At 45.1% G+C, this 17,544-nt stretch overlaps 2 protein-coding genes across 5 annotated transcripts in view; one reads left to right on the forward strand and one right to left on the reverse strand.

Moving 5' to 3' along the window:
* The window catches only part of PDCD11 (programmed cell death 11), a 59,970-nt gene extending 49,405 nt beyond the window's left edge, over nucleotides 1-10,565 (reverse strand). For both annotated transcript variants that reach the window (XM_011957353.1, XM_011957352.1), the window contains exons 1-5: nucleotides 10,461-10,565; nucleotides 8,379-8,491; nucleotides 6,387-6,518; nucleotides 3,671-3,838; nucleotides 1,776-1,937 (exon numbers count right to left, since the gene is read on the reverse strand). In XM_011957353.1, coding sequence (XP_011812743.1) covers nucleotides 1,776-1,937; nucleotides 3,671-3,838; nucleotides 6,387-6,518; nucleotides 8,379-8,480 — 564 coding nt within the window. In that variant the 5' untranslated portion in view covers nucleotides 8,481-8,491; nucleotides 10,461-10,565. The remainder of the gene's footprint in view (nucleotides 1-1,775; nucleotides 1,938-3,670; nucleotides 3,839-6,386; nucleotides 6,519-8,378; nucleotides 8,492-10,460) is intronic.
* Nucleotides 10,566-10,675: 110 nt separating this feature from the next.
* USMG5 (up-regulated during skeletal muscle growth 5 homolog (mouse)) overlaps nucleotides 10,676-17,544 on the forward strand; it is a 7,551-nt gene continuing 682 nt past the window's right edge. Inside the window, exons 1-4 of one of the 3 annotated variants that reach the window (XM_011957358.1) lie at nucleotides 10,678-10,782; nucleotides 11,159-11,439; nucleotides 14,672-14,767; nucleotides 14,855-14,947. In XM_011957358.1, coding sequence (XP_011812748.1) covers nucleotides 14,681-14,767; nucleotides 14,855-14,944 — 177 coding nt within the window. In that variant the 5' untranslated portion in view covers nucleotides 10,678-10,782; nucleotides 11,159-11,439; nucleotides 14,672-14,680 and the 3' untranslated portion in view covers nucleotides 14,945-14,947. Of the gene's footprint in view, nucleotides 10,783-11,158; nucleotides 11,440-12,735; nucleotides 12,932-14,671; nucleotides 14,768-14,854; nucleotides 14,948-17,544 lie in introns of all 3 variants that reach the window. The other 2 variants (XM_011957357.1, XM_011957356.1) reach the window with 2 other exon arrangements.

Genomic DNA, 17,544 nt, shown 5'->3' on the forward strand with positions numbered 1-17,544 from the left:
GTAATCCCTGCCTCAGGAGGCTGAGGCAGAAGAATTGCTTAAACCCAGGAGACGGAGGTTGCAGTGAGAAGAGATCATGCCACTGCACTCCAGCCTGGGCAAGAGTGAGACTGTCTTTTAAAAAAAAAAGATAGCAGACTTTTACATTATGCAAAGAGAGATGAACTGCTCGACCCGGCAAGGGCACTCCCAGCACCAGGACTACTGAGAGAATCAAGTACTACCCTTCTAACTGTCATAGTATGTCTCTTCTGAGCACCTCCAACACATTAAAAAAATACTGCTGGCAGGGCGTGGTGGCTCATGCCGGTAATCCCAGCACTTTGGGAGGCCGAGGCGGGTGGATCACCTGAGGTGAGGAGTTCAAAACCAACCTGGACAACATGGTGAAACCCCATCTCTCCTAAAAATAAAAAAAATTAGTCGGGTGTGGTGGTATGCGCCTGTAATCCCAGCTACTGGAGAGGCTGAGGCAGGAGAACTGCTTGAACCCAGGAGGTGGAGGTTGCAGTAAGCCAGGATCACGCCATTGCATTCCAGCCTGGGCAACAAAGCAAGACTCCATCTCAAAAAAAGAAAAAAAAAATGCTAATCTCCTTTATATTACAAGGGAAGTAGTGTGGCTCTGAAACTTACCAGCTATTTGGTCTTTGGTAAGTTACTTAAACTTTTCTGAGTCCATTTTTCCAAACGTATAAGGCATAGTATCTACCTGCCTCACAGGGTTGCTGTGAGAATTTCATCAGTGTCCAAAACGTCACCTGTCATATAGTAGGCTCTTGAAACTTGTCAATTTCCTGCAACTTAACTTACTTTTATTCCCTTTTTATCCAACTAAATCCTACCAAACTTTCTAGGCCTTTCCTAAATCCTACTGCTTCTAACCAACATTGCAAAGATCATATTGATCTCTGTCCTCTTAATTACAAGAGTACTTACATTATCCATATGAGTGTAAGTTTACCCTTTTGTACCTACCAGACTTGGAGGCTCTGAGCCAGGACTAACATCTCCTGAATCTCCACAGGACTGAACACAAAGTAGTGAGAGATCCACTAATACAGCCGATAGACTAACTTCGCTGACTACCCCGTCACCTGCTCTCAGAGAGCAGCTTTCAAGCATTCTATACAAATGCCAGAAGCCTTTGTAAAAGACTGAATGTGCAAGGAAGTTTCAGTAAGTAAGGCACTATGAGGAACTCCTCACCATCACCAAGTCCCCTGCTAAGGCTTCCAGGAGGCATTTTTCTTTGCCACCAGTGAAATTTGGACTTGCTTAGCCAGGCAAGGTGGCTCACGCCTGTAATTCCAGCACTTTGGGAGACTGAAGTTGGGAGTTTGACACCAGCCTGACTAACAAGGAGAAACTCAGTCTCTACTAAAAATATAAAATTACCTGGGCGTGGTGACGCATGCCTGTAATCCCAGCTACTCAGGAGGCTGAGGCAGGAGAATCGCTTGAACCCGGGGGGTGGAGGTCGTGGTGAGATCACACCATTGCTCTCCAGCCCGGGCCACAACAGCAAAACTCCAACTCAAAACAAAAGAAATTTGGACTTGATTTCTCTTTTCTCTTCTCCAATGTAATGATTAGGTTCAAGTCTTCAATGTCCATTATGTATCCAAAGAATCCAAGAGACTTTCCTTCCAGAAAAAGACCCACTCCTATGTGTAACAGTTAAACTGAGAGTAAAAGGTGGCCTAGACCATGCTTCCTAGGAGGCAAGGAGAAGGCACACGGCCCACTCCTCCTCCCTGACCCCAGATACCTACCATGCCAGGCTTCAGGGCCTCAGCACTCAGCACTCTGTTGACATTTTTGGGGTTCAGAGACAGCTTGACACTCTTCTTACCCCTGTCTGTGATGCCCAGACTGCTCACCACACATCTTACCAGCATTCCAGGTGAGAAAAGTTCAGGCAAGTGAAGTAGGTCCTGCATAACACAAATGAGAAAGACCTGATACACACCCTTCTCCTGAACCAAAACTCCATTACCCAGCCTTGGCTCAGTGCCTTCTCATCCTCAGACGCCAAAGAACCCAAAAGGTAGGTGAGGAATAACCCCCACATCCACAAAGGAAGTTGGGTCTGTGGCCTAGCCACAGTCTTGAATTTCAGCATAAGGCCTTCAAATATTTCTACATAACTGGCATGTAAAATGACACGTCAAAAGAGTTGTCTACACTTTCTGCCTCTACTTCATCTCTTACTCACCCTTCGGCTCACTGCCATCTGTTTTCCACCCCTCTTACTCTACCACTTTATCTCCCCATAGAACCACCAATGAGTGCCATATTGCTACATCCAGTGGTCAGTTTTGCAGTCTATCTCTTACATGACCATTAAAAAGCACTTGAGGGTTGGGCGCAGTGGCTCACGCCTGTAATCCCAGCACTGTGGGGGGCCAAGGCGGGCAGATCACCTGAGGTCAGGAGTTTGAGATCAGCCTGGCCAACATGGTAAAACCCTATCTCTACTAAAAATACAAAAATTAGCTGGGTGTGGTGACATTTGCCTGAAATCCCAGCTACTCAGGAGGCTGAGGCAGGAGAATTGCTTGAACGTGGGAGTTGGAGGTTGCAGAGAGCTGAGATCATGCCACTGCACTCCAGCCTGGGCGAAAGAGTGAGACTCCATCTCCAAAAAAAAAAAAAAAAAAAAAAAAAGTCATAGGTCAGGCATGGTGGCTCACACCTATAATCCCAACACTCTGGGAGACCGAGGCGGGTGGATCATTTGAGGTCAGGAGTTCGAGACCAGCCTGGCCAACATGGTGAAACCCTGTCTCTACTGAAAATACAAAAATTAGCTGGGTGCAGTGGCAGGCACCTGCAATCCCAGCTACTGGGAAGGCTGAGGCAGGAGAATCGCTTGAACCCAGGAGACGGAGGTTTCAGTGAGCTGAGATCATACCACTGCACTCCAGCCTGGGCAACAGAGTGAGAATCTGTCTCAAAAACTGAAAAATCATGATCATCTCTGCCAATCCAGGGCCCCTTCAGGGTTTCCTATCTCAGGATGTCATGACCAAGTATCAAATCATGCACCACAGAAACCTAGAACTCAGCCCTGACACCTCTATCTGCCCCACCACCCATATTGAATCTATCACCAAGCAATGACTTTGCCTCCTCAGTCCTCAGGAAATCCTGAACCCAGGTCACCATCAATCTCAGGACGTGAACGACCACAAGAGCCTCCTAACGTGTCTCTAAGGAACTTCTCATGCCTCGTCAATCTACACGCTATGCTACATGTCACCGACCCCAATGAGAACATTTCAAGGACTTCCCATTGATTCTAGAACTTAAAAACAATACTTAAAATGGTCTGCAAGGCTGCATATGCCCTGGCCCCCACTCAGGATCTCCTGCCCATCTCACATCACAGTCTCTCTTGTTCTCCTTACCTAGCCATACTAGCCTTCTCTCTGTTATATATCACATTGCTTCTACCTGAACGCCATTCCTTCTTTACCTAGGGAACCCTCATTCTTTAGATCTCAGCTTAAGAATCCCTTCCTCAACAACTTAGTCAAAAATTCCTTTATAATAAACTCTCATGGGACCTTGCACCTTCCCTTCTTAGCACCTGGCAAAGTTGTAATTTTAAATCTATTTGTGTTCCACTTATTTTCAATAACAGGCTTCATTCGGATTCCCTTACCTTCAGAGGTTGTTCTTGTGTCACCTGCTCATTCAGCTTTTTGGTGTAGGCATCACAGATTTCAGTGACTTGTACAAACCCCTGGAGGCCGTTGGGGAGACTAATCACCAGTTCCAGTTCATTCACCTCTTTTACACAACCCAGAATCCGCATTCCCTCACATAGGGACTAGAAGAGAAAAAGTGAAATGTGTACAATAAGGACGGGAACAACAACAGGAAAGGTTGAAAGGCCTGGCTTCTAGTCTCAATTTAAAAGCTATGAGGCCGAGCACAGTGGCTTACGCCTATAATTCCAATACTCTGGGTGGCCAAGGCAGGAGGACTGCCTGAGCTCAGGAGTTCGAGACCAGCCTGTGCAACATAGTTTCTACAAAGAAAAAAGATTAGCCAGGCATAGTGGTGCACGCCTGTAGTCGCAGGTACTCTGAGGTGAGTGGATCGCTTGAGCCAGGAGGTTGAGTCTGCAGTGAGCCGTGATCACACCACTATACTGCAGCCTTGGCAAGAAAGTGACACCCTAACTCAAAAAAAAAAGATAAAAAATAGGCCGGGCATGGTGGCTCACGCCTGTAATCCCGAAACTTTGGGAGGCCGAGGCGGGTGGATTACCTGAGGTCAGGAGTTTGAGAGCAGCCTGGCCAACGTGGCAAAACCCCATCTCTACTAAAAAATACAAAACTTAGCCGGGCATGGTAGCAGGTGCCTGTAATTCCAGCTACTCAGGAGGGTGAGGCAAGAGAATCAGTTGAACCTGGGAGGCAGAGGTTGCAATGAACTGAGATCATGCCACTGCACTCCAGCCTGGGCAACAAGAGTGAAACTCTGTCTCGAAAATAAAAAATAAAATAAATAAAAACCTACAGGAATTTTATAAGTGAAAAGAAATACACATGTGGACATATCAGTGAACTTCTCAAATATCTGACCGAGCACTGTGAAAGGTCTAGATTATACAGCAGTGTTAACAGCACTGGGATACTGGAGGACACCTTTGCCTTTTACCTTATTCTGAGCAACCCAAATTCAAATGCCTAGTAGACAACACAATGAAGGAAGCCAGCTAGCTAGTGGAGATAGTGGCAGTCTGGAGTGACCATGCCAGGTCTAAAGGGCACAACCACTACCCAGCTCCTTGTCATTACAAACATGAGGGAATATGGGCCTTGTGCTTACATGAAAAATTTTTTTCATGCAAAAAAAATTTTAGTTTTCGGCCAGGTACAGTGGTTCACGCCTGTAATCCCAGCACTTTGGGAGGCCAAGGCAGGCGGATCACAAGGTCAGGAGATTGAGACCATCCTGGCTAACATGGTGAAGCCCTGTCTCTACCAAAAATACAAAAACTTAGCCGTGCGTGGTGGCGGGCGCCCGTAGTCCCAGCTACTCGGGAGGCTGAGGCAGAATGGTGTGAACCTGGGAAGTGGAGCTTGCAGTGAGCAGAGCAGAGAAGGCGCCACTGCACTCCAGCCTGGGCAACAGTGTGAGACTCTGTCTCAAATAAAAAAATTTTTAGTTTTCTAATGCTGGCACCAAGTCTAACAATTTTTTTTTAAGTATCATATAGGACAAAATACTGACTCTGAATCTAGCCAAATCTAAATGTTCCCCTTCAAAGTTATTTAACTTCTTTTCTTTTTTACAGCTAACATATATTGGTGTTATCATCTAAAAATGTAAGAAGGCTGGGCACAGTGGCTCACTCCTATAATTCCAGCACTTTGGGAGGCCAAGGCAGGTGGATCACGAGGTCAGGAGTTCCAGACCAGCCTGACCAACATGGTGAAACCCCATCTCTCTTAAAAATACAAAAATTAGCCGGGCGTGATGGCGCGTACCTGTAATCCCAGCCATTCAGGAGGCTGAGGCAGGAGAATCACTTGAACCTGGGAGGCAGAGGTTGCAGGGGGCCAAGATCACAACACTGCACTCCAGCCTGGGCAACAGAGTGAGACTCTGTCTCAAAATAAATAAATAAATAAATAAAATAAAATAATTTAAAAATTAGAAAATAAAAATGTAAGGAACACAGTAGACCACTTCAATTCTTGGAGATGGGTTTCACATCTATGAAATGAATGGATAGGATTAGAATAACTGCTAAAGTTACTGTCCATTCTAACCTCTGAATATATGAGAACACAAGTCCTGTGAGGACGCAAGCCCACAGCAGTTCTAAAGGAAAAAAAGGGGCAGGCATAGGGGGTAGCTCACGTCTATAATCCCAACACTTTGGGAGGCTGAGGCAGGAGGACTGCTTGAGCACAGGAGTTCGAGACCAACCTAGGCAAAATAGCAAGATGCAAGCCCCACAAAAAATTTAAAAATTAGCTGGGCAAGGTGACACACACCTGCAGTAGTCCCAGTTGCTCAGCTGAAGCTGAGGAAGGAAGATTGCTTGAGCCCAGGAGTTCAAGGCTAAAGTGAGCATGCCACTGCATTCCAGCCTGAGCAAGAGAGTCAGACCTGTCTCTGGAAAATAATAAATAAATAAAAAGAAAAAAAAAAAAGACTCCTAGCATCAGTTATCAACAGAAGGAAATCATGCTCAGTCCTCAGCATGAATTGCAAGAATCTCTATACACACACACATGAAGTATAATTTATTAAGGGGAAAATGGAATTAAGGGAAAAAAGAAGGAAAGAAGAAAGAAAGAACATACACAAACTTAAGCAACCAAGGTCAATTGTTTAAATGAAAACCAACTTTAACAAACCTCAACACAAAGGATTTCAAACTTCTCTCTTGCGGACTTGCTGCTTTCTCTCTTTTCGATTTTCAACTTTTTTGTTTTTGCTGGCCCCTTCTGGCTCTTTTTTCTTTTGGTGGATCCCTCTTCAGTAGAAATCTAGAAGCGAGTAGGGGGAACCCACAAAGACCCAAAAGAGTAAGAAGCAATCTGACTTTTCCCTCCTATTTCAGGTCATCACTCACCTTGCTTTGTTACTCCTTCACTCCACCCTACTCCATCCCACTCCCAAGTGTTCCTTTAATTCTTGTTTAAAAAAAAAAAAAAGAGCTGCCAATGCTCCCTCTGCCCAAGGTCTGAGAAGCCTCCTTCATGTTCCCAAAGTCTCTTCTCTCTTGTGTTCTTCCTTTCTTGACTGGGATGAACACTGGGGTTCCTCAGTTTGAGAAGCAATGTAGAAGAGTGCATGAAAATGGACACTGGAGTTACACAGACCCAAGTTAAACTCTCATCTTTTCAACCATAACAAGCTATGTGGTTTCAGCTAAATTATATAAAGTCCAGGCACAGTGGCTCATGACTGTAATCTCAGCACTTTGGAAGGCCAAGGCAGGCAGATCACTTGAGACTAGGAGTTCAAGACCAGCCTGGCCAATAGGCTGTATTTTTTTACACTAAAAATACAAAAAAATTTAGCCGGGCATGGCAGCACACACCTATAGTCCCAGGTACTCCGGAGGCTGATGCAGGAGAATTACTTGAACCCAGGAGGCGGAGGTTGCAGTGAGCTGAGATCACAACACTGCACTCCAGCCTGGACGACAGAGCAAGACACTGTTTCCTCATCATGGAATTGCGATTGCTGCTTTATAGCACAGTTGAAAAGGTTACATAATATAGACCTAAAGCCACACACTCAAATGTTAGTTCCCTTTCCCCAAGAATTTGGAGCACAGTCTAGTCTAGGTGAGACTGTGAAGTCTAATGTAAATTCTGACCATTACATGTGGAACCCATGTAAAAATGCAATGATCAGTCAGTCACAGTGGAACATGCCTGCTGTTCCAGCTACTCAGGAGGCTAAGGAAGAAGGATCGACTGAGCCCAGGAGTTTAAGTCCAGCCTCGGTAACAGAGTGAAACATCATCTCTCCCCATCTCTTTAAACAACAACAACAAAAACAAGAAAAACATCGGCTGGGCGCAGCAGCTCACACCTGTCATCCCAGCACTTTGAGACGTCAAGGTGGGCGAATCATCTGAGGTCAGGAGTTTCAGACCAGTCAGGCCAACATTGTGAAACTCTGTCTCTAACAAAAATACAAAAATTAGCCAGGTATGGTAGCAGGCACCTGTAATCCCAGCTACTCACGCCACTGTACTTCAGCATGGGCAACAGAGCGAGACTCCGTCTCAAAAAAAAAAAAAAAAAAAAAACTGCTTCCTCTCCATCCTTCATCAACATGACACATGGCAAAGAGAGCCTAAGAACAAGAAACTGCAGCACTTTATTTTGTTTGTGTGTTTTTTGAGACAGAGTCTCGCTCTCTCACCCAGGCAGGAGAGCAGTGGCACAATATAGGTCACTGCAACCTCCGCCTTGTCAGTTCAAGCAATTCTCATGCCTCAGCCTCCCAAGTAGCTAGGACTACAGGTGTACCACCATGCCCAGCAAGTTTTGGTATTAGTATAGACGGGGTTTCACCATGTTGGCCACGCTAGTATTGAATTCCTAGCCTCAAGTAATCCTCCTGCCTCGGCTTCCCAAACTGCTGGGATTACAGGCATGAGCCACTATACCCAGCTAACAACTGTACTTTAAACTCTAATACTAAATGCCAAGTTTCAAAAGATATAGGATCGTGGTGGTATGGCCTCTCTAAACGAATTAAATTTATAGACGCAGACTTCAACGCAAAAAAAATCTGGAAAATAACACATTCTCAAATAAGGCTCATTTTTCACAAGACCCTAGAGTAAAAGTTTCCAGTGAGGGTCATCAAACAAGCATACTACTTACATCAAATAAGTTGTCTTGTTCAACTGACTGCTGGAAAGCTTTCTCTGGTTTGTGGATCTTTCTTGTACCTCCTCGGGGGAAGCTTTCTTCCAGGGTTGCCATGTTTGGGTCTTCTAAAAACAATGCAAAAGATAATGGTGACATGTTGTCTTCGTAGCAGATTTCAGAAAGGTGTGATCAACGGGGCAAGAGACAGAATGTTCCAGCAATATGCTAGACAACATTCAGGACTACAATATAGATGGTTTAGATGTCAGGCCCGGGATAATCCATACTTCATCTTTCCAAAGGTCTCTGCTTTAAAACCACAAGTCCACCTACCTTCCTCCAGAAAAGTAAGTTATAGATTCAATGTAGCAAATACTCACTAAACAGCTACAGTTAAGTCAGAGATACACTGTAGCTCTATAGATGAATATATAATTCTCTGCCTTCAAAGAACATGCACTTTTTGAAGATAAAACAATTATGTAAGTAACTTAAAATGCAAATTGGATTATAAAAGATCACAAAGATGTAGGAAGGGATAAGGCTTCAGTAAAGGAGGCAAGCTTCATAAAGAAGATCCTAGGCCAGGCGCAGTGGCTCAAGCCTGTAATCCCAGCACTTTGGGAGGCCGAGACGGGTGGATCACGAGGTCAGGAGATCGAGACCATCCTGGCTAACACGGTGAAACCCCCGTCTCTACTAAAAAATACAAAAAACTAGCCGGGCGAGGTGGCGGGCGCCTGTAGTCCCAGCTACTGGGGAGGCTGAGGCAGGAGAATGGGGTAAACCCAGGAGGCGGAGTTTGCAGTGAGCCGAGATCTGGCCACTGCGCTCCAGCCTGGGTGACAGAGCGAGACGTGGTCTCAGAAAAAAAAAAAAAGGAAGATCCATTTTGCTGAAGGGTAAAAGATGAACAGAAGCTTGACAGGTAGAAAGGGAATGTCAGAAAAGACATGGATGGGAAAAACCTATTATTTCAATAAACACCAGCAATTTCCCTATCAAACAACTGCTCAAAGGCTTGCTGTTGTCTCTGAAGAATTATTCAACTAGACCACTGGGAGATTAAAGCATAAAAACTGAAGTTAAATTTTAAAGAAGGCCGGGCACCATGGCTCACACCTGTAATGCCAGCACTTCAGGAGCCTGAGGTGGGCAGATCATCTGATGTCACGAGTTTGAGACCAGTATAGTCAACTCGGCAAAATCCCGTCTCTACCAAAAATGCAAAAATTAGCCGGGCGTGGTGGCATGCGCCTCATCTCAGCTACTTGGGAGGCTGAAGTGGGAGAATTGCTTGAGGCCAGGAGGCGGAGGTTGCAGTGAGCTCAGCTCATGCCACTGCACTCCAACCTGGGGGACAAAGCAAGACTCCGTCTCAAAAAATTAAAGGAGAAGTTGGGCTTTTTTGTAGAAGACCTTGAATTAGATATGGGTAGTTTACTTTGGCAAGTCAGAGACTTAAGCAGGGAAAGCCACAGAACAATAAGCAAGAAAAATATACTGCAGACTATAGATTGGACATGAAGAGAGACAGTACTGAAGGCAAATAAATTCGGTAGAAGGATTCAAATGCATTGTTTCCTGATATCTCAGTGATTTAAAAAAAAAAAAAAAAAGGATTCAAGTGCAGGTCAGTAGAGAAACCAGGAGAACCAGAACTGCGTATAAGTGAAAACAGAAGACAGGAGAGGTTAGTTCTGACAGACACTTGGCAATAAGAATCTAGAAGAGCTTGAGACTAGAGAAGTGATGACCGGGTGGGGCCAAGGATATGGAATCAGGGATGGGTATCAAAGAAACAGGAAAGTTCAGGGGGTTTGGTTTGCTGGGAATTTCACCCTTAATTTCCTTTCAAACAAGGGGAAACTGAGGCTCCAAAAAGTAAGGAGATCCAGGGGCACAGAAGACACTTAGGCTACTTTCCCAACACAAAGCCTGGAGTTACACGGGCTGCTAGCACAGAGCCGGCTTCGAAGCGGGGCTAAGGTGGCCGAACCACACTCATCTAGCGGGTGCCTGGCAGGGACCCAGGCCTGGGAGAGACCTGACAGCCATGAGGTTTCCTCGTTTTTCGCCTCTGCATTTACTCACCCGCCCCGCGGCGTCAGCACCCCGCTAGCACTGAGCTCGAACCGCGGTACTCACACACGTGGAGACCAGGATACCTACGCTCCAGAGTAATTCTTCCGGAAGTGTGGAGGGGCTCAACACCCTACTTCCGTTGCTATGTTGCGGAGGTGACCTAGAGACAGGAATCGGAAGGGCGGGACTTGGAGCCGTAGCCAATCATCGCAGAAGGCCGAATCGCGGTGGCTGGCTAAACGCGTGTGGGGGAGGAGGCTTCTTCCGGCCGGGGCGAGAGGTGGTTACGTTTGGTGAAGGACACCAGCTGCGGAATTTTTGGCTTTGGCAGGTGGGTGAAGAGTGGAGGCCGGGCTTGGACCTCGCGCCTCCACGTTGCGGGACCGCCCGCCGTTTCTGGCCGAGGAACACCTCGAGGTCTTAGTTTTCGAGGAGAGAAACGGTGGGGAATGGGAAAGGAGCTAGAAAAAACTAGGGGCGCAAGGGGGCGGCCAGCGGGTGAGAAGCCTGGAGGTGAGGTGCATAGGTGCGCCCAAGGGCTCCCACAGTTTCCGAAGACCCTTAGATTGCATTCGCCAGTGGAGAAAAATGAGGCCCTCCGCGAAGCGTCCCCCGAGGTCACCCAGTGACGTAATATTGGACGAGGACTAGGGCTTCTGACCCCCATCACCGGCCGAATTAACCTCTTTTCTTCTGTATGCACATAGCTGTTTGTTCCCACCGAGTTGTGCTTAGGAAGCTGGCCAGCCGGGCCTCGTTTAGCTACACTGCAGCCTTTTTCAAAGCGAGTGAATGTGGCCCGGCCCCTACAGTTCGCCAGGCCCGCAGTAAAAAGGTTAGATTTCAGTTTGTAGACGATCAGTGGGAAGGCCTAGGAGGTAGCCAGAACAGAGAGCTGTAAACTCCTTGAGTGCAAGAGGCTGCTTCTGTTACGTGAGTGGTTCTCACTCATCTTTGCCTTCCTTACCTCGTGATCTCACCATTCCAGGTAGGTGTTAAGTTAGAAAGGAAAATACTAACATCGAGGAATAGAGAAAGTAACAAGAGCTACTGGTCACTTTGGACCTTTAATAAAGTGCCCATCTCACAGATGGAGAGAGGCACGGAAGGATTAGCGGTGGCTCACGCCTGTAATCTCAGCACTTTGGGAGGCCGAGGCAGGCAGATCACCTGAGGTCCAGAGTTCGAGACCAGCCTGAATAATATGGTGAAACCTCGTCCCTACCAACAGTACAAAAATTAGCCGGGCGTGGTGGCGCACGCCTGTAGTTCCAGCTACTCGGGAGGCTGAGGCAGGAGAATCGCTTGACTCCGGGAAGCGGAGATTACAGTGAGCCGAGATCATGCCACTGCACTCCAGACTGGACGACAGAGTGAGACCTTGTCTCAAGAAGAGCCGTTAGCAGCTTAATTAAAACAGACCACCATTTAACAACATTAAATCACAACTAGGAGTCTTACAAAGGGCACTGTAAACACAAGGGTTCCTTTATCTTTGCCCTAAAGTAACCTGCCGCATGCTGAAGAATGCAGAACCAAATTTTTCAACCTTACTCCATCATTATCTCACCAGCAACAACCCCGTTCCCCATTTCGTCCTCCATTTGAGCCTCTCAAGAGTCCTCCTTTAAGACCCAGACTAACTTGAGTGACTGATTTCAGTTCTTGAACCATGCACTTCCCTGCAGTCAGAATTAGTCTTCTGTAGGATATCACAAAACATCAGCCTTCCTCCCATATTATGTGTAAAGGAAATTTAAAGCACCTTAGTATTGCTGGGCATATTCTCCTAAAAAGTTTCGTTAGATGTAATGTAGTGGAGGTTTTCAGTTAATGGTCAAAGTTAAGCCCTTGTTTTCTGTAGCGTTTCTCCTAAAAACCTACTTCACACCCTAAGAAATGAATCCAAAAATGTATCATGAAATGAATGGGGGAGGGAAGTATGTCTTTAGTAAGTTTAGTAAAGTGAAACAGTTGATAGCTACATTATAAAGTTGCTTTTATCGCTTCTGTTGGCTAAGATCAAGTGTATAAAGTTACTTTTAATGGAGATTTTCCTAACTTGGGCTAGACTGGCCAGGGTCTCTGAAGAGGCCTAAGGAAGTTTGGATTTCCTTCATTGCTCCAAGAACCTTCTTGAAACTTGAAAATTAAGGTCATTTTTCTCAAATTTTCATTGCCAATTCTTTACACAAGAATGCCTCTGAAAGCCTTTGAATGGGGGAGTTCCAGTTTCCATAGCAATGACTCCCTCACAGATATCTCCCTCTTCCATTTCATCAAGACCCAGCTGAGTCACTGTCACTGCCTACCAATCTCGACCGGACCTCGACCGGCTCGTCTGTGTTGCCAATCGACTCGGCGTGGCGTCGGTCGTGGTAGATAGGCGGTCATGCATACGAATTTTCAGCTCTTGTTCTGGTGACCTTTCGAATGTGTCTTGTCTATAAAAGAAATTCATGCCTTTGTAAAATACACAGGTACTATAGATTAAGCCGCCTTTGCTATATGTTCTTCCAGAGTTTTTTTAATACACTATTTGTTTTTCTATTTCATTTACTGCAGTATTTTTCAAACTTTAGCATGCTTCAGGATTATCTAGAAGCCTTATTAAAATAGATTCCTGGACTCAGAGTTTCTGATTCAATAGGTAGGGCCTAAGAATGTGCACTAACAAGTTTCCAGTGATGCTAATGCTGCTGGTCTAGGGACAAGACTCAGAGAACCATTGACGTGCTTTATAAAATCCAGAAATAAGATTTTTCTTACAACATTTAATGTTACTTGGGACATCTTCCCATGTCAGTACACAAAGATCTGTGCATATTTTGTGTCGTTTAATGGAAACCATTTTTTAATGAGTCTTCTATAAATGGACTTTTAAGATTTTCATAAACAATATTTCATTGACCATCTTTGAACCACACAATGTGTTTCCACTTCGTAGTATTTCAGTAAGGGTAAATTCCTGGAGAAAAAAAGCAGCTAGATGGAAGGGTATACTCATTTTATAATTCGATAGATACTGCCAAATTGGACTTTCTGAAGGTTGTACCAATTTATTTTTTTGTTTATTTATTTTTTTGAGACGGAGTATCGCTCTGTCACCCAGGCTGGAGTGCAGTGGTGTGATCTCGGCTCACTGCAACCTTTGCCTCCTGGGTTCACACCATTCTCCTGCCTCAGCCTCCCGAGTACCTGGGACTAGTGGCGCCTGCCACCACGCCCGGTTAATTTTTTGTATTTTTAGTAGAGACAGGGTTACACCGTGTTAGCCAGGATGGTCTCGATCTCCTGATCTCATGATCTGCCCGCCTCGGCCTCCCAAAGTGCTGGGATTACAGGCATGAGCCACCGTGCCCAGCCGGTTGTACCAGTTTATACTCCAAGCAACAGAGAGAGAATTCTTGTTTTCTCACATACTTAATGCTACTTCTTACCATAATTTTATCTTTGCTCATTTGATTAAATATTGGTCTCATTTGACATTTCTTTGACTAATAGGTTGGTTATCCTTTTATGTTTTGTCTTTTTGTTTTTGGCATTTTTTTCTTAATATTTTCCCTTCCCTGAGATGACTTAAATATTTCCCCATGTTTTCTTCCAGGACTTTCTAGTTTCACTATTTACATTTAAATCTTTTATCTATTTTGGTGGTGGTGCAAGGATTCCAGCTTCCTTACTACCACCAGTAGCTATTATTAGCTCCATTTAGTAAATGATCCCTTCTCCCCTGTCCCATGGAGGTCCTAAATTACTTATAACAAGAACAATTGTAAACGTAAGGGTTGTAGTTGAGCTGTTGATGATCACCCGTTGAGAATGTTTGAAAAATAGCAGCTCCAATTTTCGAGTAGCCTTAAAATGGATTAATTCAACGTACTGTGGTGTGATGGAGCCAGGAATGAAAAACTAAGCTCTATTGGGTCAGAGAATGAACTTAGCAGGGGCTATTGTGTTCTCCTCTTATGCTGAGTGATTTGATGTATTCTGAGGTGCTCATGAAATAGCAGTCAAGGTAAAATCCTACTTCCAAAAGCTTTTCTTATCAGGAAGGCTTTTTCCACCATCTTTGCTACTGCTGTGTTGGGTGAGATATAAATATTTACAGTATTTATATGCAGTGATCTTGAGTTTTTAGACTAAAACAAGACAAAATTTATTTACTTTTAAATTACATCCAAACCAATTTATTGTTGCTTTCTTTCTTTTTTTAAAAGATTGAAATCATGGCAGGTCCAGAAAGTGATGCGCAATACCAGTTCACTGGTATTAAAAAATATTTCAACTCTTACACTCTCACAGGTAGAAGGAATGTAAGTATTAATGATAACTTTAAGCAGTTATATTTTAAAATAATATAGATGCAACAAGTCTTGTTTACTTTTTTCTTTCTTTCTCAGTGTGTACTGGCCACATATGGAAGCATTGCTTTGATTGTCTTGTATTTCAAGTTAAGATCCAAAAAAACTCCAGCTGTGAAAGCAACATAAATGGTAAGAAGTTGACATTTAAACCTTTATAACTTAAGCCATTTTGATGTTAGGATTTTCCCCCAACATTTACTATAAAAATAAACCATTGTCATTTTGCAAAATTTATAGCATACAAGAAAAAAAGAGGCCTAGTATAGTGGCTCATACCTGTAATCCCAGCACTTTGGCAGGTCAAGGCAGGCAGATGACTTGAGCCCAGGAGTTCAAGACCAGCCTGGGCAACATGATGAAACCCCATCTCTACCAAAACAAACATTAGCCAGGGTGGGAGAACTGCTTAAGTCCAGGAGGCAAAGGTTATAGTGAGCTGAGAACACGCCACTGCATTCCAGCTTGGGCAAAAGAGCAAGACCCTGTCTCAAAAAAAAAAAGAGGCTAGGCGCAGTGGCTTGTGCCTATAATCCCAGCACAATGGGAGGCCGAGGCAGGCGGATCACCTGAGGTCAGGAGTTTGAGACCAGCCTGGCCAACATGGTGAAACCCCATCTCTACTAAAAATACAAAAATCAGCTGGGTGTGGTGGCAGGCGCCTGTAATCCCAGCTACTCGGGAGGCTGAGGCAGGAAAATAGCTTGAGCCCAAGAGGCAGAGGCTGCAGACTTGGAAGCTCTTTATGTAATCATTAACCAACCTTTTATATCAGTTGCAAATATTTCTTTTTTTTTTTTTTTTTTTTTGAGACGGAGTCTCGCTATCACCCAAGCTGGAGTGCAGTGGCCGGATCTCAGCTCACTGCAAGCTCCGCCTCCGAGGTTCACGCCATTCTCCTGCCTCAGCCTCCCGAGTAGCTGGGACCACAGGCGCCCGCCACGTCGCCCGGCTAGTTTTTTGTATTTTTTAGTAGAGACAGGGTTTCACCATGTTAGCCAGGATGGTCTCGATCTTCTGACCTCGTGATCCGCCCGTCTCGGCCTCCCAAAGTGCTGGGATTACAGGCTTGAGCCACCGCGCCCGGCCTTGCAAATATTTCTTTTTCTAGTTTGTTTTCAATTTTTATGTAATTTTGTCTTATCCTTAAATCCCCATAGGTTTTATTTTCTTCTTATAATTCTCCAACCCCCATTTGCCCATCCTTTAAATGAGTAAATCTCTGTTGTGTTGGCAATAGATGATATGTGGAAAGCCCAAATGCCATATCCTCATCTGCTGTAGCTCTCCTTCACAGACATCTTTTTTCTTTTTCTTTTTTCTTTTTTGAGATAGAGTTTCACTCTTGTTGCCCAGGATGGAGTGCAATGGCATGATCTTGGCTCACTGCAACCTCTGCCTCCTGGTTCAAACGATTCTTCTGACTCAGGCTCCCGAGTAGCTGGGATTACAGGTGCATACCACCTGTAATGTGCTTGATTGCATACCACCTGTAATGTGCTTAGACCACCACAAATGGCCAATTTTTTTGTATTTTTAATAGAGACGGGGTTTCACCATGTTGGTCAGGCTGGTCTCAAACTCCTAACCTCAGGTGATGTGCCCGCCTTGGCTTCCCAAAGTGTTGGGATTACAGGCATGAGCCACCACGCCCAGCCCAGATATTTTTCTTTTTGAGACTCTAGCTCTGTTGCCCAGGCTGGAGTGAAGTGGTGTGATCTCCGATCACTACAACCTCTGCTTCCCGGGCTCAAGTGACCCTCCCACCTCAGCCTCCTGAATAGCTGGGATTTCAGGTGCACGCCACCATGCCCAGCTAATTTTTGTATTTTCTTTTGGTAGACAGGGTTTTGTGATGTTGCCCAAGTTGCTCTTGAACTCCTGGGCTCAAATGATCCACCTGCCTCAGCCTCCCAAAGTGCTGGGATTACAGGCGTGAGCTACTGTACCTGGCCTCTTCTATGCCTAAGAGCTTTTCCAATCTCAACAGTTGACCTTAGGGACTGCATATCCCAGAATGCAGTGATCACTGGCTTATTCCTAACAAACAGGTAGTATTTTGTCCAATTTTTTATATTAATTACCTCCTAACTTCAGGAGGGTAGTAGTATCCCCATTACAAAAATGGAAAGGCCAGGCGTGGTGGTTCACACCTGTAATCCCAGTGCTTTGGGAAGGTGAGGTGGGTGGATCACCTGAGGTGAGGAGTTCGAGACCAGCCTGTCCAACATGACAAAACCCCGTCTCTACTAAAAATACAAAAATTAGCTGGGTGTGGTGGCAGGCACCTGTAATCCCAGCTACTCGAGAGGCTGATGCATGAGAATCGCTTGAACCCAGGAAGCAGAGGTTGCAGTGTACCAAGATTGCACTGCTACCCTCCATCCTGGGGGATAGAGTGAGAGACTCTGTTTCCAAACAAACAAAAAAAAAAGATGTTACTTTATATGCTAGACTTTTCTAATAGTATACCTTTAGGATCATACTAAATTGTTGGTAGCTTATTTGTTAAAGGTGGAATGTTAGGTTAAAATGTATTAATCTGAGGCTGGGCACAGTGGCTCACGCCTGTAATCCCAGCACTTTGGGAGGCTGAGGCGGGTGGATCACTTGAGGTCAGGAGTTTGAGAACAGCCTGACCAACATGGTGAAACCCTGTCTCTACTAAAAAATACAAAATTAGGCCAGGCGCAGTGGCTCACGCCTGTAATCCTAGCACTTTGGGAGGC

This window comes from Colobus angolensis, unplaced genomic scaffold (assembly GCF_000951035.1).
Source record: "Colobus angolensis palliatus isolate OR3802 unplaced genomic scaffold, Cang.pa_1.0 Scaffold44, whole genome shotgun sequence".
In the NCBI taxonomy this organism is placed as follows: Eukaryota; Metazoa; Chordata; class Mammalia; order Primates; family Cercopithecidae; genus Colobus; species Colobus angolensis.